The sequence below is a fragment of the Schistosoma haematobium genome, chromosome ZW (genome assembly GCF_000699445.3).
Source record: "Schistosoma haematobium chromosome ZW, whole genome shotgun sequence".
NCBI classification, from domain to species: domain Eukaryota; kingdom Metazoa; phylum Platyhelminthes; class Trematoda; order Strigeidida; family Schistosomatidae; genus Schistosoma; species Schistosoma haematobium.
The window spans coordinates 52,712,516-52,736,485 of record NC_067195.1 but is presented as its reverse complement, the minus strand read 5'-3'; the positions used below and the strand labels follow the sequence as shown (position 1 = coordinate 52,736,485).

At 34.2% G+C, this 23,970-nt stretch overlaps 1 protein-coding gene across 2 annotated transcripts; it reads right to left on the bottom strand.

Annotated features, from left to right (window-relative positions):
• Window positions 1–5,364: 5,364 nt before the first annotated feature.
• MS3_00003860 (uncharacterized protein) lies at window positions 5,365–19,519 on the bottom strand (the record flags this gene model as incomplete). 2 transcript variants are annotated; one of them, XM_051211721.1, is made up of 9 exons in its annotated part: window positions 5,365–7,958; window positions 12,676–13,057; window positions 14,115–14,280; window positions 14,917–15,086; window positions 16,017–16,108; window positions 18,892–18,967; window positions 19,002–19,092; window positions 19,125–19,293; window positions 19,327–19,519. In XM_051211721.1, the coding sequence occupies 9 exons, from the start codon at window positions 19,474–19,476 to the stop codon at window positions 7,935–7,937; spliced, it is 1,320 nt and encodes a 439-aa protein (XP_051071817.1). In that variant the 3' UTR covers window positions 5,365–7,934. The 2 variants fall into 2 exon arrangements, with proteins under 2 accessions (XP_051071817.1, XP_035586553.1); XM_035729452.2 differs by having other exon boundaries at window positions 9,682–13,057; window positions 18,892–18,949; window positions 19,002–19,054; window positions 19,078–19,293; window positions 19,327–19,476.
• Window positions 19,520–23,970: the final 4,451 nt, after the last annotated feature.

Genomic DNA, 23,970 nt, shown 5'->3' with positions numbered 1-23,970 from the left:
TGGAAACGTCTGAAAGTCAATCTCTAATTCTAAATTAAGTTGGAAATTTGGAGTAAGGCTCGACAACTGGTGCGACAGAAACAAAGATCTATTCAAGTTCAGTTCACTGAGCTAGCAAATATTTAAAAAGTTTGTCGCTGCCTTAGGAAATTGAGTCCAAATGAATATGTTGAGCACCACAATTTATCTTGCCAAGAACATTTGGTTTTGTTTGGGAATAGTTGTCAAATTTAGTATTAGTTTCGGTTTTTCGAAATTATTCAAACATGATAATTTCCTTCCCGCCCAAATGATTTTACTAATGTTATTTTGTCAAATCAAATTCATTTCAAATGCTTTATGTTGATATGCGGTATACGGTTACTAGTTGTTCCTGAAGTTTGCAATCGAAGCTTATGTTTTATAAAATAAGCTTCATCATTAATTATTCCATACGTGATAGCTAAATATCAGCGTGCGTTTAGCTTAAAGCATGGTAAGGAATCAATCGACATTAAGCCAAATGTCGAAACTCCAACCTCAATTCAACCCATCAAAATTATTCTAACCTTGTTTTTTACTCAGCTAAGGAAATTAAAGTATCTTTACTATTTACGTCGTGATTAGTATTTTAATCAGAGTTGTTCGCATACGACTCACAAATTCAGTAAATATGAATGACGGAACTGTAGAAAATGAATTGGTGAGAAGAGTAACCTCGTTAGTCAGTTCCAAATAAATTTATCTTTCCTGTCAGTGTGAATAACTCGAATCTTTTCAATCAGAAGTGTTGCGAAGAAGGAAAAAAGAGTCTTCAAGTTGACCTCTCATAGTAGACCTATTTAAATCTAACCAATCATGACAAACAGATAATGAAATCTATTGACAGAGAAACAAATGCAGTCGAACACTCATGTTTAATAATTGATTTCATGAGACTGAGTAAAAATTCTTTTCAAGAAAGTGTTTTGTACTCGATCTGATATTTCTCTAAAAGTATGATCAGTCATGTTATTTGACATATCTTGAGAACTGTATAAGTTCAAATCATAAACCTGAGGAAAAATTACAAAGAACTACTTCATCAAAATCAATATATATATATATATATATATATATATATATATATATGTCAAGAATAGTAGATTTATGCCTCACTGGTGAGTTTTCATCTACGGATAAAGTACAAGTTACAGATTAAATGTCAATCAGTCAATTACCTTAATTTCGACAGTTAGATTAGTATCATAAGGGAAATTGAATGACCAGTGGTTTTTGACTAATCAAACTGAGTACTTTTTAAATTGGATAGATTGAAACTTAATTTGTGTTTTTTTTAAAGACAACAATAAAAAAATAATACGTGAACTCATTAAAGTCATACGCTACATGCTGATCATTAGATTTGATCAACTTTATAATTGGTGATCACTTGATTTTAATCAATACATTTATTTTAGTTGCAGGAAGATAATCCTAAATATGTCTAAGTAGTTCGATGTCAAAACTATAGAGAATTTAAATTCACCCGATTGCACAAAGAAGTGGTTATCAGGTGTCAGTAGCTAATTGGATAACGCGATGGCGTTTGAAGCGAACGGTACTGGTTTCGAGTCCCAGAGTGGACATCGACATTGAGATACAGGTACATCCAGCTGACGAGTCCAAAAATAGGACGGAACGTATGTCCTGGATTCCACTGCCAGTCACTATCCATCTTTACTTATATATAGAATTTATTTTAAGAGTAGTTAGGTTTTATTACTTAAACAAAAAAAGACTGACATGCTGAGGTGTTCGCTCTCCATCCTAGTTTTAAACTTGAAACTCATGAAGCACACATTTTTCCTTTTATTTCATTTGTTGTTTTTGAATTTAACTTTGTATATTTGTATTGTTTTTGAACATTTAAAATACTATTGCTTTGACAACTTTTGTTCATTTTTTCTCATTGGTGTGGTGCTGTGAAATATAAAAACTTTTCCTGACTGACATTTGTTTCAAGTTATGTATTGTTTGTAATTAATTGACTCATAGATTAATATTCAGTACGATATTAGTTAAGTTGACGGTGTAAACATCACATGAAAGAACGTTTTTCTATAAATTTGATAGACTAAAGCTTCCGTGAACTAGTGTCATTAACGGGACATAAGATTTGTCTATCTGTTTATGAAGGTTCAAGTAAACTGCTCAATAGTTCGTCCCATACTGATATATTGTAGTAAAAACTAGCCTCTGTAGGTAGGTTTATGTAGCTTACAAGCACTTAATCATAGATGTCCAGTATACGGTGTGACGGTCAACGAGGTTGAGAACCATTATCGAATTAGGCGTTGGGGTTGTGCTTCATTTACCCAGTCAGAAAGTGCAGTTTCCTGTTGGGGTCGGTGAGGTAACTGTATAACTTATAATATGATTCTACTCAAAATCGGTTGCGGCAATGTAAATGAAGTAACTCTTCATCGCCACTTTAAGTCATGAGTTTTAATGTTATCCCATTCTTTTCAATACAGATCTGATTCATTCTCTTTGAACTACACTCCTCATGTTCAATTTATTACTATTAATTATGTTATTATTTTAAATCATCTACTTTGCATCTTGTCAATTTTCTTCTCCCTGTGATGTAAACGGTGGTAACTTATTTTGATGCAAGTTATTACCAGGTTATATATTGGCTTTGATCGATAATAGGGCGAAACAATTCAGTTTGGTTGTACAGCATAAAACTAATTACAATTGTAGTTAGTTATACCTAGTATAACAGTTAATCAATACAATATTGTGTTTATATTTTCCAGTGTAACATTATTTCAGGTCAATATGTTTTGTATCAATTGAGTGTGAATTTCGTTTAGCATGATGAATGAACTTTTTCCATCCAGTGTGAATTATATTTTTCGCATTATTCTTTGTGAACTTCGTATGTGTATCTTTACAGTGATGTGATTTCTAATAACTAGTCATTGAATGTGTGCAAAACCAGTATGTAAATGAGTAATAAACCTTCATTGTGTTCTCACTTCGCAGCGTGGGAATTACAGTGGCTTCTGTTTCCAAATATAAGCAGTAGGACAGAGTATATTATAACGGATAAATAACTTTGTTTCCCATTATACCAAGCAACCTCATAAACCTTTAGGCTGATTTAAATGGTAAATTTTTAAACATGCTTACAATCTATGCATATACCATAAGGCAATTCCATCATATTTGGTTAGTACTCTACCAAGACCGTGATTGATTCTAGACCACAGATAGTCATTAAATGACAGGGAAAAATACAACCAAAATTTATATTTTATAGTTCTAAGCCGGTCATGCGAATACTTTATCAAATACAAAAATGACGTAAACCTAGCTACGTTTGAAACAAACTATAGAAGTTAGATAAGTAACATGAACAATTGTATTATTCAGTAAGCAGATCTACTTCAAATTCCGCATGATCAACCTGAAAGCTATGTCACCTCTAAAGCGGTGGCTTCGAGTTTAAAGCAAGTGGTTCATAACCATTAAATTTTAGGCTCTAACCTTGATCCACCGACATAAATTTAAGCAGCCGGATAGTATCAATGACCCCTACATAAACTGTGGCATAAAACTGAGGATATAGACCTGTACTTGGTAAATAAGTTAAGAATGCTTAACTTGTAGACCACTGAAACATCATCCAAAGGTGTTAATATCAAAATTCAATCAATCAATTATCTAACGCAACGCTTTATCCATTGTTTGAATAAATTCTAGAAAACCAGAGAATATTTAATATGGTTTTGTTCCAGTTTGAAATATCATTGTTAACTATCTAGTGTGTTATAACTTTGAGCAGCTTTTTTTGCAGTTTATATCAACTCCTACATAATGTAACAGCTGAATTTATGAATCAATCAAAGCTAGATCACTATGGAAAACCTGGAAGCACAGAACGGCCGTTTCGTCCTATTGTGAGACTCTTCAGCAGTGAATATAATTTACTTAATTCAATCGTTATCAATTAGAAAATCTCTGAAAAAACAACAAGATTTTAATCAACTGTTTCAGTGTTATTACTTTTGGGGTTATAATGATTGTGTTAATTGTATGTCTTTACCTAATCAATCATTGAAAACAGGAAACAATGGATAGATATTTTATCATTGTTGTCTCCACAACTGTGTTTGAAGGATACTTTGATGATCTTGTACCTATGAAATTTTCATCCTATATTTTCTGCAATTTTTTGGAGAGCATTAGTGCAACTCTTTGTGTGGGAGACATTTCATTCTTGATGACCAGAGTACAGTGGGACTTCTCCTGAAGCTAATCTCTCCTGTCTAGCTTGGGTCCAACGGGTTTGACTTATTCCAAGTACCACCAAGATCTCATTTCCGCATCTATTTGGTTGGTCCTCCCAGTCTCCTACACTGTCCGTACATTCAATTTGCCTGTATTAATTACTTCTCTGGTTGTTAGAATACATCTACAATATTATACAATTAATGGTGTATAACCAAAAAATATAACTAATGTAATTCTTCTACCATAGAATGCGATTACATGTCATAGATGGCTGGGAAAAAAAGCCGATTTCGTGGGTCAATGACAGTCTAGTCAATTAAATCCTTTCTCAGCAGATCAGTACTACCTGATGTCATATTGTCTATTTTAAGTTGCTAGATATAAGAGTGAAGCAATCATGACTCCAAGAACCAAGTTATAGATCATTATTATTATATATGTTCTTCGTATATAATTAATAAATTGCTAGATTATGTTTATGTATTCCGTTTATCATAAGCTTCCGGTTAACCCATGAACTTCTATTCCTAATTTGTTCCCAGTCTTTTGCTCATAGTCTCCCCTATTCACAAACACTTTAGGCTTGCTTATGTATGATTGTTATTTTTAATTTTGTGTGATACGGCCGATGTGTCTGTAAATAAACCGTTTGCTTGAAATGTAGATGTAGTAAACTCTGGTTGCTGACTTTTGGACTCAATTGGATAAAGAGAAGTTTGCTGATAACGGACCAATAAGAAGTTAGCTGCGTCCGTTGAAGTTTAGTGGTGCTGGTCAGGTGTGTAAGTACCCTATTCATGGACACTAGGCTACAGAGAAAATAGTAGATGCGAAATGGACAAAAATTAAGATTTTGACTGGTGACTTAGGGTGTGATATTAGTGCAACTTATTTATTTATTTATTTGAACACATAAATATTGGTACAAGAGGGCACTAAATATATATGCGCCACACAAAATATTGAGAATTCGAAGAGAGAAAAAAAGAACATTAACGAACAGATTAGTGTAAGGAAGTGTATTAATAATAATAATAATAATAATAATAATAATAATAATAATAATAATAACAATAATAATAATAACAATAATAATAATGAGGGAAACGGAAAGGTACAACCAGAAGAATTCTTTCAGTTAAGGAAGAAACAACCATTTTTTATGAAGAAAGTAAAAGAAGGTTACAGCAGGATCGCCACTGGCTTTTATTCTGAGCCATATCTGATAACGCCTCTAGCCAATGTGTTGCGACTACCTCATTCTAAAGTTAATCTCTAAATGGATTACTTTGCAAGTACATTTTAGACTCACGGATAGTTTGTTGCAATCTGTCCGTGAAGTACAGTCAACACCATCATTTGTTCGCTACATCGATGAACACCCCTTCTCTGAAACTGCCTTGAAAATAATTACCTGTGACTATGTCCAAATCCACCAATTAATTTATAGAGATATTAAATACTTGACCATTATTATTATTGAACATACTTACCGGAGTTCTCTTCTTGCAGGTATTTTACTTCCACAATCCCTAGTTAATTCGATCAATTTGCATGAAACCTACGCAAATCAGTAGTTCATAAAATAACTTGGGATATGTATAACTGCAGATTTATCATAATATTTTACTATTTTTTCCGTGATTTCTGTTTTTCTTTTCTTGGTGATGATTAAAACTATTCCGTAAGGGAACTAGAATTGACTGTCGATACAATATTCATACTTCAACAGGATATGTCTCAGTCCTCCCAACAGCTGCTTTACATTATTATAATTCTCGTCATAAATGTTCTTTCAAAACAATGTATTACAATATTTTCAGAACCAATTTAATCCTAAATAAGTATACTTTACAAGCAATTTTGCTACCTATATCAACCTGATTGCATTTTTAAATTAAGATGCATTCTGTAATTATTTCCAGAGTATAACTTATCTACCTCATTTATCTAGGTAAGCTAATGAATGTGTGAGCTAATTAAATGTAAACTTTCTACCCACCATCTCAAATTCTACTATACATCTCATGTAACAATTTAGCAGAAAACTCAAGGTTTCATCAGAGAAATCCTTTTTTTGTAATGATTGAATACTTTTAAAATCAAACCAAAAAAGAAAATAAAGGGAAGATGTTATTCGATCAACTGACTTCACTTCTAATTCCAATCCATAAAAAGAATATAATTGAAATGACATTTTATTGGGATTGGTTATTTCACATGTTTAGACGTGAGATTTACATTGGATAAATCAAAGCTCATCCGAATGTTACTCGTGTATGCAGTTTAAAAATTATATTTTAATTACTACATGTTGGTGATTTCACTACAAAGTCTTTTATAAGTACTTTATGTTAACTGTATGAGGGATAAGTTATCGTGTTAAATCAATTCAATCTGCACACATACTTTAATTTGCTTTTGGAAAAAACTAGATACGGGTAATTTATTAAGGAATACCCACTATTACGTTTTAGGTCTCATTTAAGTATGTTCTATGAAAAAAGAACACAGCAATGATGACTCGCTTATTTACCAGTAAATACATATTAATTGAGGTCAAATATATTTGGTATGTATAGAAATGGTGTATATAAGTTGATTATGACCAGATAATCCTTTTACTTAATAATATTGTTATACCCATCTAAAATTACAAAGTTTATTTATTCTATTCACATTTTATTGTTAGTGATTAAAATCTCTTTGTTATTTCACGTTAACTATAGTCCTTTACTCAACTACATTAAATGATTACATTGTAATCAAAAATAATGCTTTAATAATTTTCTACCTTTAATCTCTTATTATTATTATTACCATTTTTATTCAAGCTGATGATCTATGTATTTTTATTCCAAAGTGTTTATTAAAGCAAACTTGACGGATCCCACTACTTTTTAACATTTACAAATACACATATTTCGTTACATAAATACAGTTTACACTGAAATTTCACTCATTTATCGGGTACAGATTAGTGTACTTGCTGTCGGGGCATATAGTCTGAGTGTAAGGGCTAGTGATACTACACGATTCCTTAAACCAAAGTGGAGCAGTGATTGAGCCTTGGATTTATTGCCTGGGAGCTGAACCCCTTAACGACAGATACACTGCTCCCCCACTCATACTTTTGATAGCGATTACAAATAATGTATTAATTCCTAAAAAAGGAAAAACAATTAGGGTAATATAAGATCATGTAGATAGATATTCCCAGTTAATGCGATTCACAAAATCCATTTTAAAAAAATTTGAAGCAATAATCACTATATTTTCTTTGAATTCTTCTCATTATTGAGAGATAAATATCTGATAAGATTAAAGTAAAACCACTGAAAATTGTGGGAAATGATTTTTTAAACTGAGTCTGAAAATACCTTTGATTCAATAGTTTTTAATCAAATGTAATATCTATTATACAAATAAAAAAGAAGAAAATACTCCATATGAGGAACGGCGAAAGACAGGTATTGTGTGTACACAAAAGGTTAATAATGTTGTTTTCTTCACAGAAATACGGAAAAAATTGAACAATCTCTAACCTGAATAATATGTATGATGAAATGTACATAGTGTGAGTATTATTTTGATCGAATATTTAGTTCAGGAAGAAATGAAGTAGATACATTTGGACACATTTTGAATTTCATCGTATGTAATATGATTCATTAACTATCTTCATCCATTTGAGTCTATTGTAAAAACAGTAGTATTAAAGAAAAAAGTGATATTCCACTGCTGTAAACCGTTGACAAATATTCATAATATATAAAATTCAGAAACTATTGGAAAACAATATGATTACACATCGAAAGCTAAACCATTTGATAAAATTTCGAAGAATCTTACTTGTTAGATTCAAAAGACACGAATTGTTTATTTAAAAGGATCAGTTAATAGATATAATGTTGATCTGTACATAATGAAATGAAATAGAAAAGCCTAACAAGAATAAGATCGTTATCTTTTTTTCCAACAGCTACTTATCATTATTATATGAAGAGATTGGTGTTCTCCAACCATTGATATTCAGAATTGCATTTGATTATTATTTGGTGGAATATTTATATTTTGAGCAAATGCTTCGATACTATCGATAGATATAAGTTCTAATTTTTTTGGATTGTGGCTAGTAGTTGGATTAAAAACACGTCTTTCATTAATGTTAACAGTGAAATTTATATTCAGTAACTATCGCTTTATATTCCACAAACTGATGTAATCTCATCTTAATTTAGATAGCTGAATCCAAAAACGTGAGCCTATTTTCCAGTAGAGGGAAGTGATAGTCTGGGTGAACACATAGATACCACGTATGTGCTTACACGAGTTCTCTAAGTCAAATGTTAGATGAGAGATAATAAACAAGGTGAAATACTGCATGAAATCAATTATTCATCTTTTTAAGATCTTAGACCAACGTAACACAAACATACTAAAATATGTAACTACAGTTAGTATTGTAGTATTCTAACAGCGTGTGCACATTCCAATAAAGTCAGATCAAATGGAGTTCGGGAAAATACAAAATAACGAGTAAATACCATGTGGCTATTTGGACTCAGTTACATAGTGGGAATATCTTTGGTATTCGAAGTGATAAGTAATAGGTTCGAATCCCGATACTAACACAACAACACTAGAATCCACGTACATACAACCGACTGGTCCTAAATAGGATGAAACGGACCTTTTGAATCTCAGTGCTAGCCGCAATTTCAAAATATAGTATGACTGACTGTAATGTTAATCAAGGAAAAACCATGTACTATGACAAAAGTAGATAGGACTTTATAAGTAGATTGATACTAGCTTAAATGACCAATAGGATGCACTAAGCATACCAATATGGTCGGTAATAAAAACCCACTAATCAGTGGATACAGTTTCTATCATGAAAAGGATGAATAGAAACTGGAAAGGATTTGCCAGGACACAGTTCGATGAAGAATGCTGGTGAGTGGCCTATGCTTCTCTATAGGGGGTAACAGAAGTAAGTATTACATCAGTTTTTCTATTGGTTTTTTATACGAGTGAATGATAAATGTGCTAACAATATGCAAATGCAGCAACACGCGACTTACTGCTGTAACGTACAAATTAGGTGAGTTTTTTTAATCATATTATAATTCTATAGAAAATCGAAAATTTTATAACTACCATACTCGTTAAACTGAATTAGTGTGACACGGAAAAATTTGTATTACAGCAGCATATAGATCTTATCTTAAATAAGTATCAGTTGTTAAATATTAATCCAACACAACAAAAGCTGGCAAAAACCTATGGTTTAAAAGTATATAAAAGCCTTGAACCCAGCTTGAGTCGGTATTTAGTCATAATGGTAGGTGCACTTAACTTATTTATATCAATCCCTTTTAAAAAGATTTATGTGTTAGCTACTTATTATCCAACCTGAAACTAAAGAGTCCACTTGGCACCAAAATATCTGTTGGGCGTGCTCTATTGAAAAGATCATCAGACTGATAATAGAATTCATCATTTAATACATCCGGGCTGCGATTCTTCAACGCGTATTTGGACGTTTCAGAAACATTGCCTCCATACCTGTTTCTCTTGAATCTTGTAGAGGCTCCCAACAGTGAATATTAACAGTAAACCAGTCTATTATTAAAAGACTAATATTTAAACGCAGAATATTCTTTTCGATAAATTCTCTTCAGGTTCTATAGTTGTATATCCAAATTAATAATCTGAAAAATGGCCAGGATAAGAGTAATATGCACCGTTTAAAGCATGTGAATTTAGGATTGTCAAACAGAATAGAATGAAAATTTTCAATAGTTGAAATCATGAGTCAATTGAAGCTAAACCACCATGGAAAACCGGGAAGCACTGGACGGCCGTTTCGTCCCAGTATGGGGTTCCTCAGCAGTGCGCATCCACGATCCCGCCCCCTGAAAGATTCGAACCCAGGACCTATCAGTCTCGCACGCGAGCGCTTGACTAGTAGACCACTGGGCCGGCCGGCATCCAACGGTGTTAATGTCTAACTACAACTAATCCACGATATTGCGCCACCGTCTACCATTGTCTTCAGTGAGCTGATATCTCACAACAGACCTGGTTGAACTCCATTGGTCAGGGCTTCTCACTAAAACTCCAGGAAATGCCTAGCTGCTATTGACTCATGATTTCAACTATTAAAATTACTAAAATCTCCACAAAACCCCTTCTGATAAAATTTTAATCACTGCGAAGTTCCCATTATATTAAAGCACAATTGTATGAACGAAGAATATTCTTTTCAATAATTTCTCACAAGGTTCAACAATTATAAACCCAAATTAATGATCCATAAAATTGGCATCCAAAAGAAATATGTTCAACCGCTCCTTTTACCCTGGCTAACTAGTTAATAATCAATTTTATCATATGATGATGTAATTTGATTAATGATTATTTCTATGCCCCAAACTTATTATTATTATCTTTATAAGTGTTATTATTATTATTACACTTGATAACCGTTTTGAAAAATCTATTTAGCATCCACCACTATCTACAATATCTGACCTAATTCATATTGTACTACATATTACGTAATTTCTGACTTTTATTCCATTATTTTCTCGGTCACCCCATGCATATTACTCTTATCCTGGCCATTTTTCAGATTATTAATTTGGGTATACAACTATAGAACCTGAAGAGAATTTATCGAAAAGAATATTCTGCGTTTAAATATTAGTCTTTTAATAATAGACTGGTTTACTGTTAATATTCACTGTTGGGAGCCTCTACAAGATTCAAGAGAAACAGGTATGGAGGCAATGTTTCTGAAACGTCCAAATACGCGTTGAAGAATCGCAGCCCGGATGTATTAAATGATGAATTCTATTATCAGTCTGATGATCTTTTCAATAGAGCACGCCCAACAGATATTTTGGTGCCAAGTGGACTCTTTAGTTTCAGGTTGGATAATAAGTAGCTAACACATAAATCTTTTTAAAAGGGATTGATATAAATAAGTTAAGTGCACCTACCATTATGACTAAATACCGACTCAAGCTGGGTTCAAGGCTTTTATATACTTTTAAACCATAGGCTTTTGCCATACTTCGTAGAGTGTGCGAAACTCTTAAATGACTGATTTGTGAATAGACCGGTTCGTGTTTAGGTTAAGGATGCGTTGACCACATCTTCAACCTGCACCAAATACTTGAACACGGAAACACTTGTTGGAAATCAAAAATCGTTGTGTTCCTTGATATCACGGCCGTCATTGATTCGATGAACAGGACTGTAAAGTGTTCGTTGAAGAAAAGTTTACCTCTGACACTTATCAAAATTTTGAAGGCTCTGTACGAACACCTATTAGTCAAAGGGCATACAATCAGACCCTCTATATTTACTCTTTTTTGTTGTTGTCGCTATTATATTATTTTTACGGTTTTGCTACTTATCTTGTTCGTTTCATCTCATAACGGTAATACAGTATGACACATTGGGGCAACATACATATATATCAGATTACAACTAACTGGCTGTTTTTGTGCGACTTGGGCCTTCCCTGTTGATTATGTTTGGGGAATCTGTGTTTAATCATCATTGCTTCTGAAAAATTATTTGTGACTTGTGGCAAAACCGCGTAAATGATCCAAGGTCTGGCAATATGTGTTCGAACGCATGATCTTCGGTGGCTTGAACGAACGTCGTTTCAGCGATTTTCACACCACGCACTATTTGGAGACGGCAGAACTGAACGAAACGTTGTAAAGGGGGGTCATTTTATGATAATGAGTCATGATGAGAAAGGTAGCTGTATAAGAATGGCATATACTGGTCTACCGTAATTCTCTAATTAGGTAACTAGGGATCATACAACTCACCGATTTGAAACGTTACCAAACGGCTCAGAAAGAGAACGGTGACAATCAAGTTTTAGTTTTCTATCACACTCTTCATATGAACAAGATAAACCTCCTTATATGTAGAAAAATGGTAATATTTTTAACTGAACCATATCTTTTATTACGTACTATTCTTATTTAATAATTAAATACGATCTTATTCTCTTCTATCGCTTCAGAATGCGATCATTGCATTTTGTCTGAGTTCTTTTGACAGCCTATTATGCCAGTATAAATAAAGAACATATGGCTCTTTATCTGTAGTCAAGGGAGTTCGTCGAACCACCAAACAAAATCATATTAATTTAGTATTCACTCTTTGAGGGACTTTCCAACGTATAAAAATTGTTGAGTAACTATCATTTAAAAGCCAAGTTTGATGATAAACTAAAGACGTGATGGATTTGAAGTAAAAAGATACTTAGCTCTAGTATTTACACTTCACAATGCACAAAAACCAACAAGAATATGGAAAATATTAAAATTAGAAAGGTATGTAATATTGCAGAAATACTTGTCACACAAATAGAATTACCTGAGTATAATGACGATAAGTAGGATGAAAATTGTGAACTGCATCAACAAGTATATCTGTAGGATCAATAGTTGCCTTGATACTTGCAGATATACTTGGAATTACACTTGAATTTTTCGTATTCCATGTTTTTTCAAACCCACCATTGTTCACTTGTGGATCAACAATATCCCATGGTAATGGTTCAGCACATATTGTTGATGGTGCATAACTGACAAATGTTGCCGGTGTGAAATGTGATGAATTGTCTTTGACTGAATTAAATACCGTTGAGTCTTTCGATGATTTAAAACCCACAGACGGTTTTGTAGCAAACAGAAATTCATCATTAGACCAGAAAGAATCGTTTGAAGGTAAGTCAAAAACAAGGCGAGGTGGATGGCTATATATAGAAAGGATACATACATAAGTGATATCAATTTATTACAGTAACTAAGAGAACCAAGTTAATTCAATCTAGTCTGTTGTTGTCAAGGAGTAAAATAATATTCTGATGTGTAGACGTATTCCTTGATTGAATGTTAATTGTTCAAGCTACATGATCACATAAATTTGGTAGTTTTGGGGAATAACGTCAGTGAATTTTATTAGAATCTTTTGGTAAATTAGATGTAAAAAACGGGTGATAATTAAAAAACCAATGTATTTAGTATGAGTATAAGTTAGATTTGAAGAGTTTATACTTTGACAAACAATGTACCTTTTAAAACGATCTTAATAGCTATCATTTTTAACTTCGTCTAAACTAATGTAAACTGGTTCACCCTCTAAAAGGTATGTATTGTAGTCAGGTTCTCAATGGTCGTTTAGCTTAGGTTGACTCGTGAATCCAACTTTCAAAATGTAATTTCGTATGAAACGTGTACATTATTATTATTATCACTATTATGATCAATTTCCTAATTGTTTTTTGATAATTACTATCACTTTCGTTATTTTTCGTATTACGTCATGGTCTCTCCTTCGCTTAATCCGTGCACTTATAAACTGGACTTGTATGAATATGGAAAGTATTTATAATTATTTTTTACTAATGAGCCAAATGACTTTATAAGTGTTATCACACGAAAGTGCGCTTGTTCAATTTATTTATACAAATTTAGAGCACACGAATTGTAATAAATTTACTTCATCCCATAAGATTAGTTATTCTTATTTGGCAAAAGTTTATCACCGAATCCAACCGTAAGAAGTCGAAGTTTGACAACCGGATAAATCAGAAGACAAACGAACACCACCAAAAATACTTCAAGATTGGGTGTAAGTAGTCAAAGGTTCTTTACCCCGTCTAAATCTTCTTTTTATCTGAGAACTGTTTCGCAAGGCGAATTACTTTTTACAAATTTTAACAGCAAATTAATGATTATTAAGAGTCGCTTCCAGATACAAAATATATATGCATAGTTTTAATATTCAGTATAAATAAACCTCAAACTTACTGTAACACATAAATGCTATAGGGAAATGCATAACGTAGTGCAATTGCAACAATAACCAGTTCAATGCATATTAATAAATTTTTGTAGATACCAGCAATTAACGTTGCTGAATATCCACTTGTCATGTTTATAACATGACTCCATTCTAGAATACTGAATAATACATCTATTAAGTACAGAAAACAAAAACAAAAACTATTTAACATAATCTTAAGAAACCAACTCTTCATTCTTGCTTTAAAAATTATAACTTGAAGGCATAATTTAAATTAGAACTAAGAAGATGGATTTGCTATACAATGTGACATAGCTAAGTCCCGAACTTCATTCTGTTTGTTGTCACAAATCAGAACAGTTAACCAATATTAATTAGCTGGGGTGTATGTTAATCTTTAAGGCATTTAACTTTTAATAATTAGATCACAGACATATTTCACGTCAGCTAGTACAATTGTGTAGCGTTTATAGAAATGTGTGATTTAGAACCTAGGATACAAAAAAGCGTTAATTTACTGAGTTAAATAAATTAAATAAGTAGTGACAACCATGACAATTTAGTGAAGACTGGGAATGTAACATCATAAAATATTTGTTACTCACAATAATAAAAAAACATACATTTACAAAATATGTATGCGTAACATTATCTGCTGAATACTTGGTTTACAGTTACAGATGTTTCGTATACTTTTTTATTTCTTTACGTTTTTAATAAGAGATCAGTGATCTTTCATTAGATATAAATTGAAATTATTACACAGTTTACAATAATATTACTAGATATAAGAATAACTTAACATACCTTGCCAAAAACTAAAAAAGATGATCGATTTAATGGTAGCGAATTTGAGCAATGGTGAGAATGGTTTCAATTGCTCCCGAGTTGCAAAATAAAACAACAATAAACCATAAACAGCAAGAGTTACAGTGGCATTGTTAATCAGGAATAAATACAGATAGCCTGATGTAGGACTGAAAGCAATAAAGTAGAAATATGTACACGTATATCACAATGTGTTTTCGAACTAATTATTTAGAAGAATACAAAGTCCGTGAGGGGAAATCACACGGTCAACCTTTATTACTTGGTGGGAATAAATAAGTAACTAAATAATTGCTGAGACGTAAGTGTTACAGAAATCAATTTACATTATTTGAAAGCTGAAACAACTTCAGAGGATGAATTATAAAGACTGGATTTGAACCTTAAAACTAATAATTGTGGATCGTGATGGCATGTTTTTTTTATAAATAATAGGTTTTTAATTGCAACATTCACAAAATAACTTTGAAAAAGAAATTGTTATGGTAGAATTTGACAGAATATATACGAATGAAATAACAGTACTAATACAAAATATTCTGTTTGTAACACGGAGACAACACAATGAGGTATTTATTCTGAGGAAACAAAATTAACTGTCATAAAACTGAAGACGGGACACTTAAGTTAAAGGCATGACTAGCAATACAGTATTTGTAATATATGAAGATTTGACACATAAAATTCTGCGATTGTGACAAAACAATCACACCGTACTATGTACTGATCCATTCTCATAACTATTATTACAAGAAAATTACTAAGACAAAAATAGCATAACTACATCGATTAAGTTATTCTTGGTGAATTCTACAACGGCGAGTGATAACAGGAAGGCTCAAATGTTTAAAAAAGATAACAGTGTGAACTGAGTCTGTCTTTAACAAACTAAACTGAAACAACTACCATATCCACCAGCTTGAGAAAGTTCATACTTTATTGAAGAATAAGACGAATCCACTAAACATTAACACTCGTTGATAGACATGCTTTACCAGTGCTTTGTACTATGTACCATGATACTACATCACTTACTATTAGGTGATTGAATATTATTTAGTTGGAGTTTCTTCACTTACCCAAAGTCACCAACGATATACTTCTTTGTAGCCATTAGTATCATAGACGTGAATGAAGTAATTGGTTTGATCAAAGTATACTGAAGAGTAGCCTTCAAATAAAAATTTCAGAATAAAAACAAATATATAATATATACAAGCATATATCTGGATAGCACAGCCTAACAAAAAAATCTGAATTCATAAACAAAACAAACTCCAGTTTATGAAATATATAAATTATTTAATTGTATCATAAACTTAATACTGTTATTTACCTTCCCAATATAATACACTAAATAGGACTTTACGATCAAGATATGGCAATATTTTTCCAGCTTATTACAACTTGGGGAATTTGTTTAGAATGAAACCATGATGTCCCAATGATAGTAAATAATAAGTTTTGACGTTCTATGATCTAGTGTTAGTCGCATATTCAGAATAAAAATAATTTATACACGTTAATAACCAAAATTTTTATTGATAAGGTTCTAACAATGATAATATTGTTACTACAAACCAGATGAGATAGTGCAAAATTTAAGTGCATAAGTGTAATATAGAGGACAAACAATTACTGAATGACACTTCAGCAAATTTTCCTATAAATAATTTTTATTATTTTCCAACAACCAAGCCTTTAAACCACAAAGATACCAGAAGGAATTTAATATTAGAAGGTAAATTGTCTAGTTAAATACCTAATTCCTAACATTTAGATAAATATTGCGTCTGCACTGGAGTTTTAAGCGACTCGATAGTGTCGCAAAAAGTGGGAGTTAAACTAACATCATACTGGCATAGATTTAAAACCAATGAAAACATTCATACGACATTTCGTTGCACGATGACCAAAAACATGGAAACAGTCAACGTATATATGAGATATCTACACAAACAAACCTAAAGACTCCCAACTATAGCTGTATTTCTTGACCATAAGACAGCGTTCGGTTCCGAAGACCGAGAGTTCTTGTGGCAGTATTTGTCACTGAAAGGCTTACTAAACAGGTACATCAACCTTCAACAGGCTCTCTACTCGAATACCAGGAGTCAGATTAGAGCTTGTGACTAAATGATTTTCGAAATGTTAACGCTAAGCAGTTTCCCTAAGGGTTGACAATTGTTTACTCCTTTAATTCATTCTGTCATAGATGTCCTCCAAGAAACAACGCTTTACCTAAACTCTCAGGGGTTGAACTCGTACCACGTTACTCACTTTTCGACTTACAATACACAGATGACATAGTCCTGTTTGGCGGAGGCACTGACAAGATTCAATCCTCGGATCACCTTGAGCAACAATGCAACCATATTTGAAATGCTTATCCGAACACAAGATGTTGCTTCAGAATTGGTCTGCACCAACACCTAAGGTGATGATGAAGAGTGAAGTAGTTGAGGGCATTGAACACTTCACTTATCTTGAAGGTTTCATTAGCCCTGATGGGTTGGTGCATGGTGAAACATCGACACATTCAGAAAGCTTGGTCAGCTTCTGCCAACTTGCATCACTTGTGAAGTAAACGATACATAGATCTATCAACTAAAGGGCAAGTATACTGGGTAGCAGTTTATCCTGTTCTTTATGACTGAAATGTAGCATTTAACAATAGATATCCTTGTGTTACTAGTATTTGAAGTAATGGTTGTGGGTGAAAGAACTACTGAACCAACAATCCTGAAATTAGAAGCGGGGTGTTGTTAACGAGTGGCAAACCGGTTTATCACGTCATGAATCCCTGTCGACGATGCGCAACGACACCTGATGTAGAAAAAGGCTGAAAGCTAAAGATGCCCAAAGCGAAACATGGCATCAGTTCATGTAGTCAGTAACAAATGGATTGAGCCATGTAGGTAAGTGCAGACCACCTGATTGGGGTTCATAAGATTATCGTAACCCGTGTTTGGAGACTTGAAGTGGTATGGATCAGAACCTGGTGACTCAGTTACAATCACTGTCTTTTCTTAAATCCCAAGCCTCGAAACTATTTTATAACTTTTGAATTCCACGATTCCATGTTTTTTTCTCCAATGTCCTTCATGTCTAAACTTTTCTAGTACCCCTAATACCGTTACTATTTGTACCAATCTGGCGTCCAACTAAGCCGATGTGGTGTGGAGAATTGAATTAATTTGAACGTGCGTCAGGTTGCGTAAGACATAGAAAATGAATATACGAGGAAACAGTACGTAAATTCATGGACTGAAATGAAGGTAAGTAACGTGCTATATGAAGTAGGGGATAATTATCTGATTATTTAGAATGATCTGGCAAGGACATCATCTGTAAAAGACGAACTAAATGGACGAAATTTTTGAATAAAGTACACGGTCATTCTCTGTCGTGGCTATCCTGATCAAAACTTGTGGCTATAAAAAGGAAGCCAACAGCTAATCCCAGCCAAACGGATTTCGTGTATAAATTCATTAAAGATGTCTATCTACACAAAAGAATGAGGAGTGAGACTTACTTTAAAACATATGAAAGTATAGATAAATACTTTAATTACACAAGAAAACAAAAACCAAAGTAAACGTAACAAGCTTATAGATTAAGGAGCATAAAGAGCAACAGATAGGAACGGACTTAGTATATAGGACTCTAAGAAACTGAGACCGAAAACTGTGTTGATTCAACAACTATTCAGGCAGTTTGATACCGTCGGCCTAGCATGATATCAAATAAATGGCAAAAATTGACTAAGAATATAGTTCCCAATAAATGGCACCTATAACTAAAGATTGGTTCCACAGGTCTTATATACATAGTATTGCATGAATTTAAACCGTCTGAGAAGGCTAGGACGACTTTTTGATAATCTTCCCCTAATTATACACAATTATCACATTTTTAGAACTAACCAGAAGAATGGTATGTCATAACACTTACTATTTTGCAAAATCGTAAAAACAATATGGTGTATGGTTTTCCAGCGAAGCAGCATGTACTATAAAGTAAACTGAAACTAAAACGCTCAGTCTAATGATCCTGGTAATTACTTGATCGTTTTTCCAGTAAGCTCTAACATAATATTACCTTCCCCTCCAAGATACTGATAACACAAAGCTAAAAAACTGTAAATCGCAAATGCTGAGGAGTTAGCAAATAGATGAACCAACTACCTTCTGCAATGTCGTGTATAAAGTCGATGTATATACTGTCCACCATCGCATATATAGCAAGCAAAACGCTTAGAAATGAATAGATGGCATAGGCGGGCACTAAAATCAACACTCGTATAATGTATCGTTGTTCAGAAACACAGGTGTAATTTTTGAGGTGAAAGTACATCTACAGCAGTTAAAAGTGAATCAAATGGATTACTTGATGAAATGTAATCACGGATGACAACAGTGCACATAAACAAGCAATTATTTGAGCATATGCAGAAGTAGCAAATAAGTATTTTTCACTGGTTGTTAGATTCGGTAAGATATTTGTTGTGTTTACAAACTCTGAAGAACTATTATTCATGGTATTCCATATGATTGTTCAGTTCGTCAAGGTCAATCGGGATGTGCTCCAAGGCTATTCAATGTAATCCAACATATTTATGACAAGGTTACTTAAACCAGTTCATTTTCTCCTTTTCATCTTTATGGCAGGAAGATGATGAAAATATTAGTGATTTTATATCAGCCTTAGGCTACGACTAGTTGCCCAAAATAAATCGACTTGTAAGTATACCCACGATCCAATATCTTGGTTACGAGCTTGTATTAACCGACTGATTTCTTCGTTCTTACTTCTTATTGTCTCGGTATGGCTCCAGGCATTTCGTTACTTCCTATGGGTGACAGTCTAGTCACTCTACTGCACTAATTCTAATCAGTCTGGTAATTATAATTGCATCGCTTAAACCAGGGTCTTCGCTTTCTGCGTGTGCGCTAACTTTGAGGTACTTTGTATTGAGTGCCATCCCGAATGATATCCCTTGCAACCTCACAGTGGTCATGCACTGTTAGTCTCCTGTGGCCACGAAGCGCGTTGAATACGCTTCCTCATCGTCGTGTAATCCGCAAAGGTGGAAAACACTTTTGTCACTCTCAAGTATATCTTTTTTGACCACATTCAGCATGAATGAATCATGACTACCACTTACTATTGGTGCGTGGACATTGGCATCTTCAAAAAGAGGTTGATCATTTTTCGGCAAATAATCTAAGTTTGACAGCTTTTGTCTTTTTACCAGCTCGTGGTGCCACTCACATGTTCAGTCAGATATGAACTTTCGATGGCTGTGGCGTACCGCCTATGAAACCACACTGTGGAAGTTTTTTAGTGCTTTCTGAGATTTAGCGATGGAGTGCTGAGGTCTACAGCTAGTAGTATTCGGTAAAACTCAGATGTTGTAGCCCCTGTGTCAAATCGCATTGGATATCAGAACATGTGAGGGGCGGTATATTCCTCCAATCAAGGACGTTGTTTCGTTCACATCAAAGTAACGCAGGAATGGTTCTGTCACTTCGGATAGTTCAATTTTGTTCAGTGTTACGGTTTCGAGTTGACCGTTAACGTATACCGCCACTCCACCTAACGTTTTTGAACAATATCGTACCGAAAAAATGTTATGCCCCGAAATCTCTACTCTTCATCTGTGATGTGAGGTCATATTCGTATAATAATGATAATAATAATATATTTCTGCATGTGCAGGTACATATTATTATTAGTTAGGGATATGATTTTCGGATCTAACTGAAGGCACATGATTCTGATTTCTTCTAGTTTACCAGTTAGTCTCCTTATGTCCCCAAAGAGGCACTTGATGATTTTTATCATCGCCCAGTGCTCCTCTACAGCAGCATGTCTTCCAGTTTTTAAGTAGAGTGATGTTAAGTGTGCTGGTAAGTTTTGCGAAAACTGGCTAATATGGCTTCATTGCTTGCATAGCGTGTTCGACTAGCTGGACTGTGGTTTCTGCGTTTTTTGTCGTGAGTTGTTGATCACGGTCGACCGACGACAAGGTGTGTTTGTCGAGCTTTTCTGTTGTTATCTTGCCAACATGAATCGGCTTTCGAAATGCCTGATGAGACTGCAGAGGTGGTTTTACGAGCTGCACCGGGCTTCAAGAGCCACTGTTAAGTCCTCGCTGTTTCCGAAGTTCACAGCCATCAAACGCAGGAACTTATTGGTTAGGAGATGTAACGAACGAGGTATTTCATCCACGCTAATTATTGTGATGATGTGGAAGCTTATTCTACGTGATAACCAACCTCAATATTGCATATCGTTTTCCTGGACCTTAGCTTGATTACCACATACAAGCTTGGGCTCTGTGAGAACCACCAAACCAGTTGGTTCTTGGTTGTTTACTGATCCACTGAACGAATCTCTTACGGCCCACATTTTACCATGCCTAACTCAAATCTGAGAAAGTCGCTTGAACGATGGTGTTTAATGTGTCGGAAAAGGCTTAACTGTAACATGTACTGAAGTTACCCTTAATGGACGGGGTAAATGTAAATGTGTATTTGTCGCTACCATTCAACAACTACAGCTGATCGTGGACGCCAACTAGGATCTGAACTGATTTATACTGCAATTGAACCCTTTAAAAATCAGACAGCTGCGTGACTGAAAGATTGTGTCATGTCTGGAGGATTCCACAAACATGTCACAATCAACCAACGTACCACCACTCGCCTAACACAATTTTCAGTCCATTGAAAGCTGATGCTACGTGAACTGAAGCCAAACCACCTCACTGTAAGACCATTCAACTCCCTAAAGAAACCGTAGATCGTAAATCTCCCTCGCTGAATACAAATTCAAAATTCTACCTAAGTCCGTGCTGTCAATAGAACAACCATCAAACCCAGCCAAATTATTTATCAAACTGATTGTATCCTTACCTAAGAAGACTGATCAGACTTTGAATCAGAAATAAAAAGTCATGTAGTTCAACGAAGGCTGTCATGAAATGATGAGTAGGCACCAGGCTCGGCCAAAGTATTAGTAGTAGTCACACTTTGTACTTCTACATTAACCTTAAGAATAAAGTCTTTCTGGTAGAGTCCAGTCTGAGTTTTAATGGACCAGATCCCTTAGAAATCAATGTAGAGGAGGCCGGTCAGCGAAATGATGCGACTTTAGTGTAATATATAGCAGGCTAATCTGTCGTATCATTATTGAACCCCATCAAGGAGGGCTTATAACAAACCTGATATCATTCTACAGATAGGACAGAGAACAGTCCAATGGTTCATGTATTTTGCCCCTTTACATAGCTACAAATGTGTATGACCTAACAAACAGAATAACGTACACTATGATCGAAAATTGTGAATCAACAGTTCCGCAAACATTTTCAACTATTAGATACGCAAGTATAAAAAACAGTATACAATCTAAAGCAGGATTGCTAGGTCCACCATATACGTCACAATGTAAAGAGACGCCGATGTATATAAAAATATCTTCATCCGTGAAACTGTTTCCCTGTGTCTTCTTAAGTGCAAAAATATTTCCTCAGCTCTGTGTTTCAATGTTTACTGATAATTTTGAAGTTATTATGATTGTTTTATCAAAATTTTCAACTTTTGACCATTTCTACGATTTCATCGGACTTCTGGTCGCCTGTTCTAGATTTTGACTTATTTTGTCATATATTCTGGTAGCTGCCACATGGGAATGTCAAATTCCTGGTTATTACTATTTTATTTAACTGGTCCGGAAGCGACAATAGCTTGATTTGCTAATTGTTGGTAGAATTTACTGCTATTAGGGAGTAATTTATTGTGAGATCGGTTTTTCAATTAAGTTGATTTATTCTCCTTTTCAAAGGAAAGTTGTCCCATGGTGAACAAGGATACACCGTATAGCGACAGTTTAACCGTACCCAGTCTTGTAGGCACTGACAGATTATATTCGGTTAAAGACTATCTGCGTATTGTGTATCTGTACTTTTTGTACTCACCTTTATTCTTACCAATGATGGGGCTGTTACTGATTCCATTTCTTCGGCTTACGAGGCTACCTGAACATTAAACTCACTTCAGGCTCACTCAGCATCCAAGATCGCAAATGTATAGCGATAAACAGAAATAAATGTTCACCGTTTCAATACTGAAGATTAATTTAACACTATCAACAATTGTGCTTTATCCTAAAAACATGTTACACGAGGCACGTCAGTTCACATGCAAGCGAGTGAAACGTTCTATCCTACAACATGAGTGGATTGACGTTGTCTCCTCGACGTTAGTTTTGCTGGTCGGAAATACCTCCCGCTCTCCTCTTACGATTGAAGGCTCCCCGCGCTTGTGGTATGTTTTAACATTGCTTTAACCTGAGCTCTATGTTGCTAACCTCTCTGCAACAAACTCTCTCTACTACTATCAAGTTGCGAACAAATCGGACAGATGAAGCTTTGGTACTGTGTGCTTGATATCCACTTAGTACATCATACTGTTATGAAGTTGATCAAATGTCTAAATTATAGGATACTGGTCAAACGGTATGTACTTTAGAGATGGTAAGGGTGGCTAGCTGATGAAAGAATGTGAAAAGAGTTCGGGGTTGCGAAATGTGTTTGAGACGATAAGCAAGTGAAGAAAATGTTTGGATGCCAATAAATTTGGAATAGTAAAATTTTTAAACTGATAGAACATGAACTAAGGGGAACTCACAATAATTCAGGATTTTGTGAGCTTCTTGTGATCGGTCGTAGTTGAGCGACATCCACAGGTTTGGTGAATTATGTGTCTTATTTGAAATCTAAGCTAGAAAGGATCATAGGACTTCACGGAAAAAATAGTGGGACTTTAAACATTAAGAGAACTCTGAAACTAAGTTTCAGTGGTAGGAGCTTAACAGGATGACCGACTATGAGTGGTTAGAGGAGGAAAATCAATTTTTTCCCATTTGGTTTCGAATATATGAGTGACATCGGGATTGTGATATATTCATGATTGGCAAAAGGTCATTCAGTGAAGTCTAGGAGATTCATAAAAGTTTTCCCTGGGT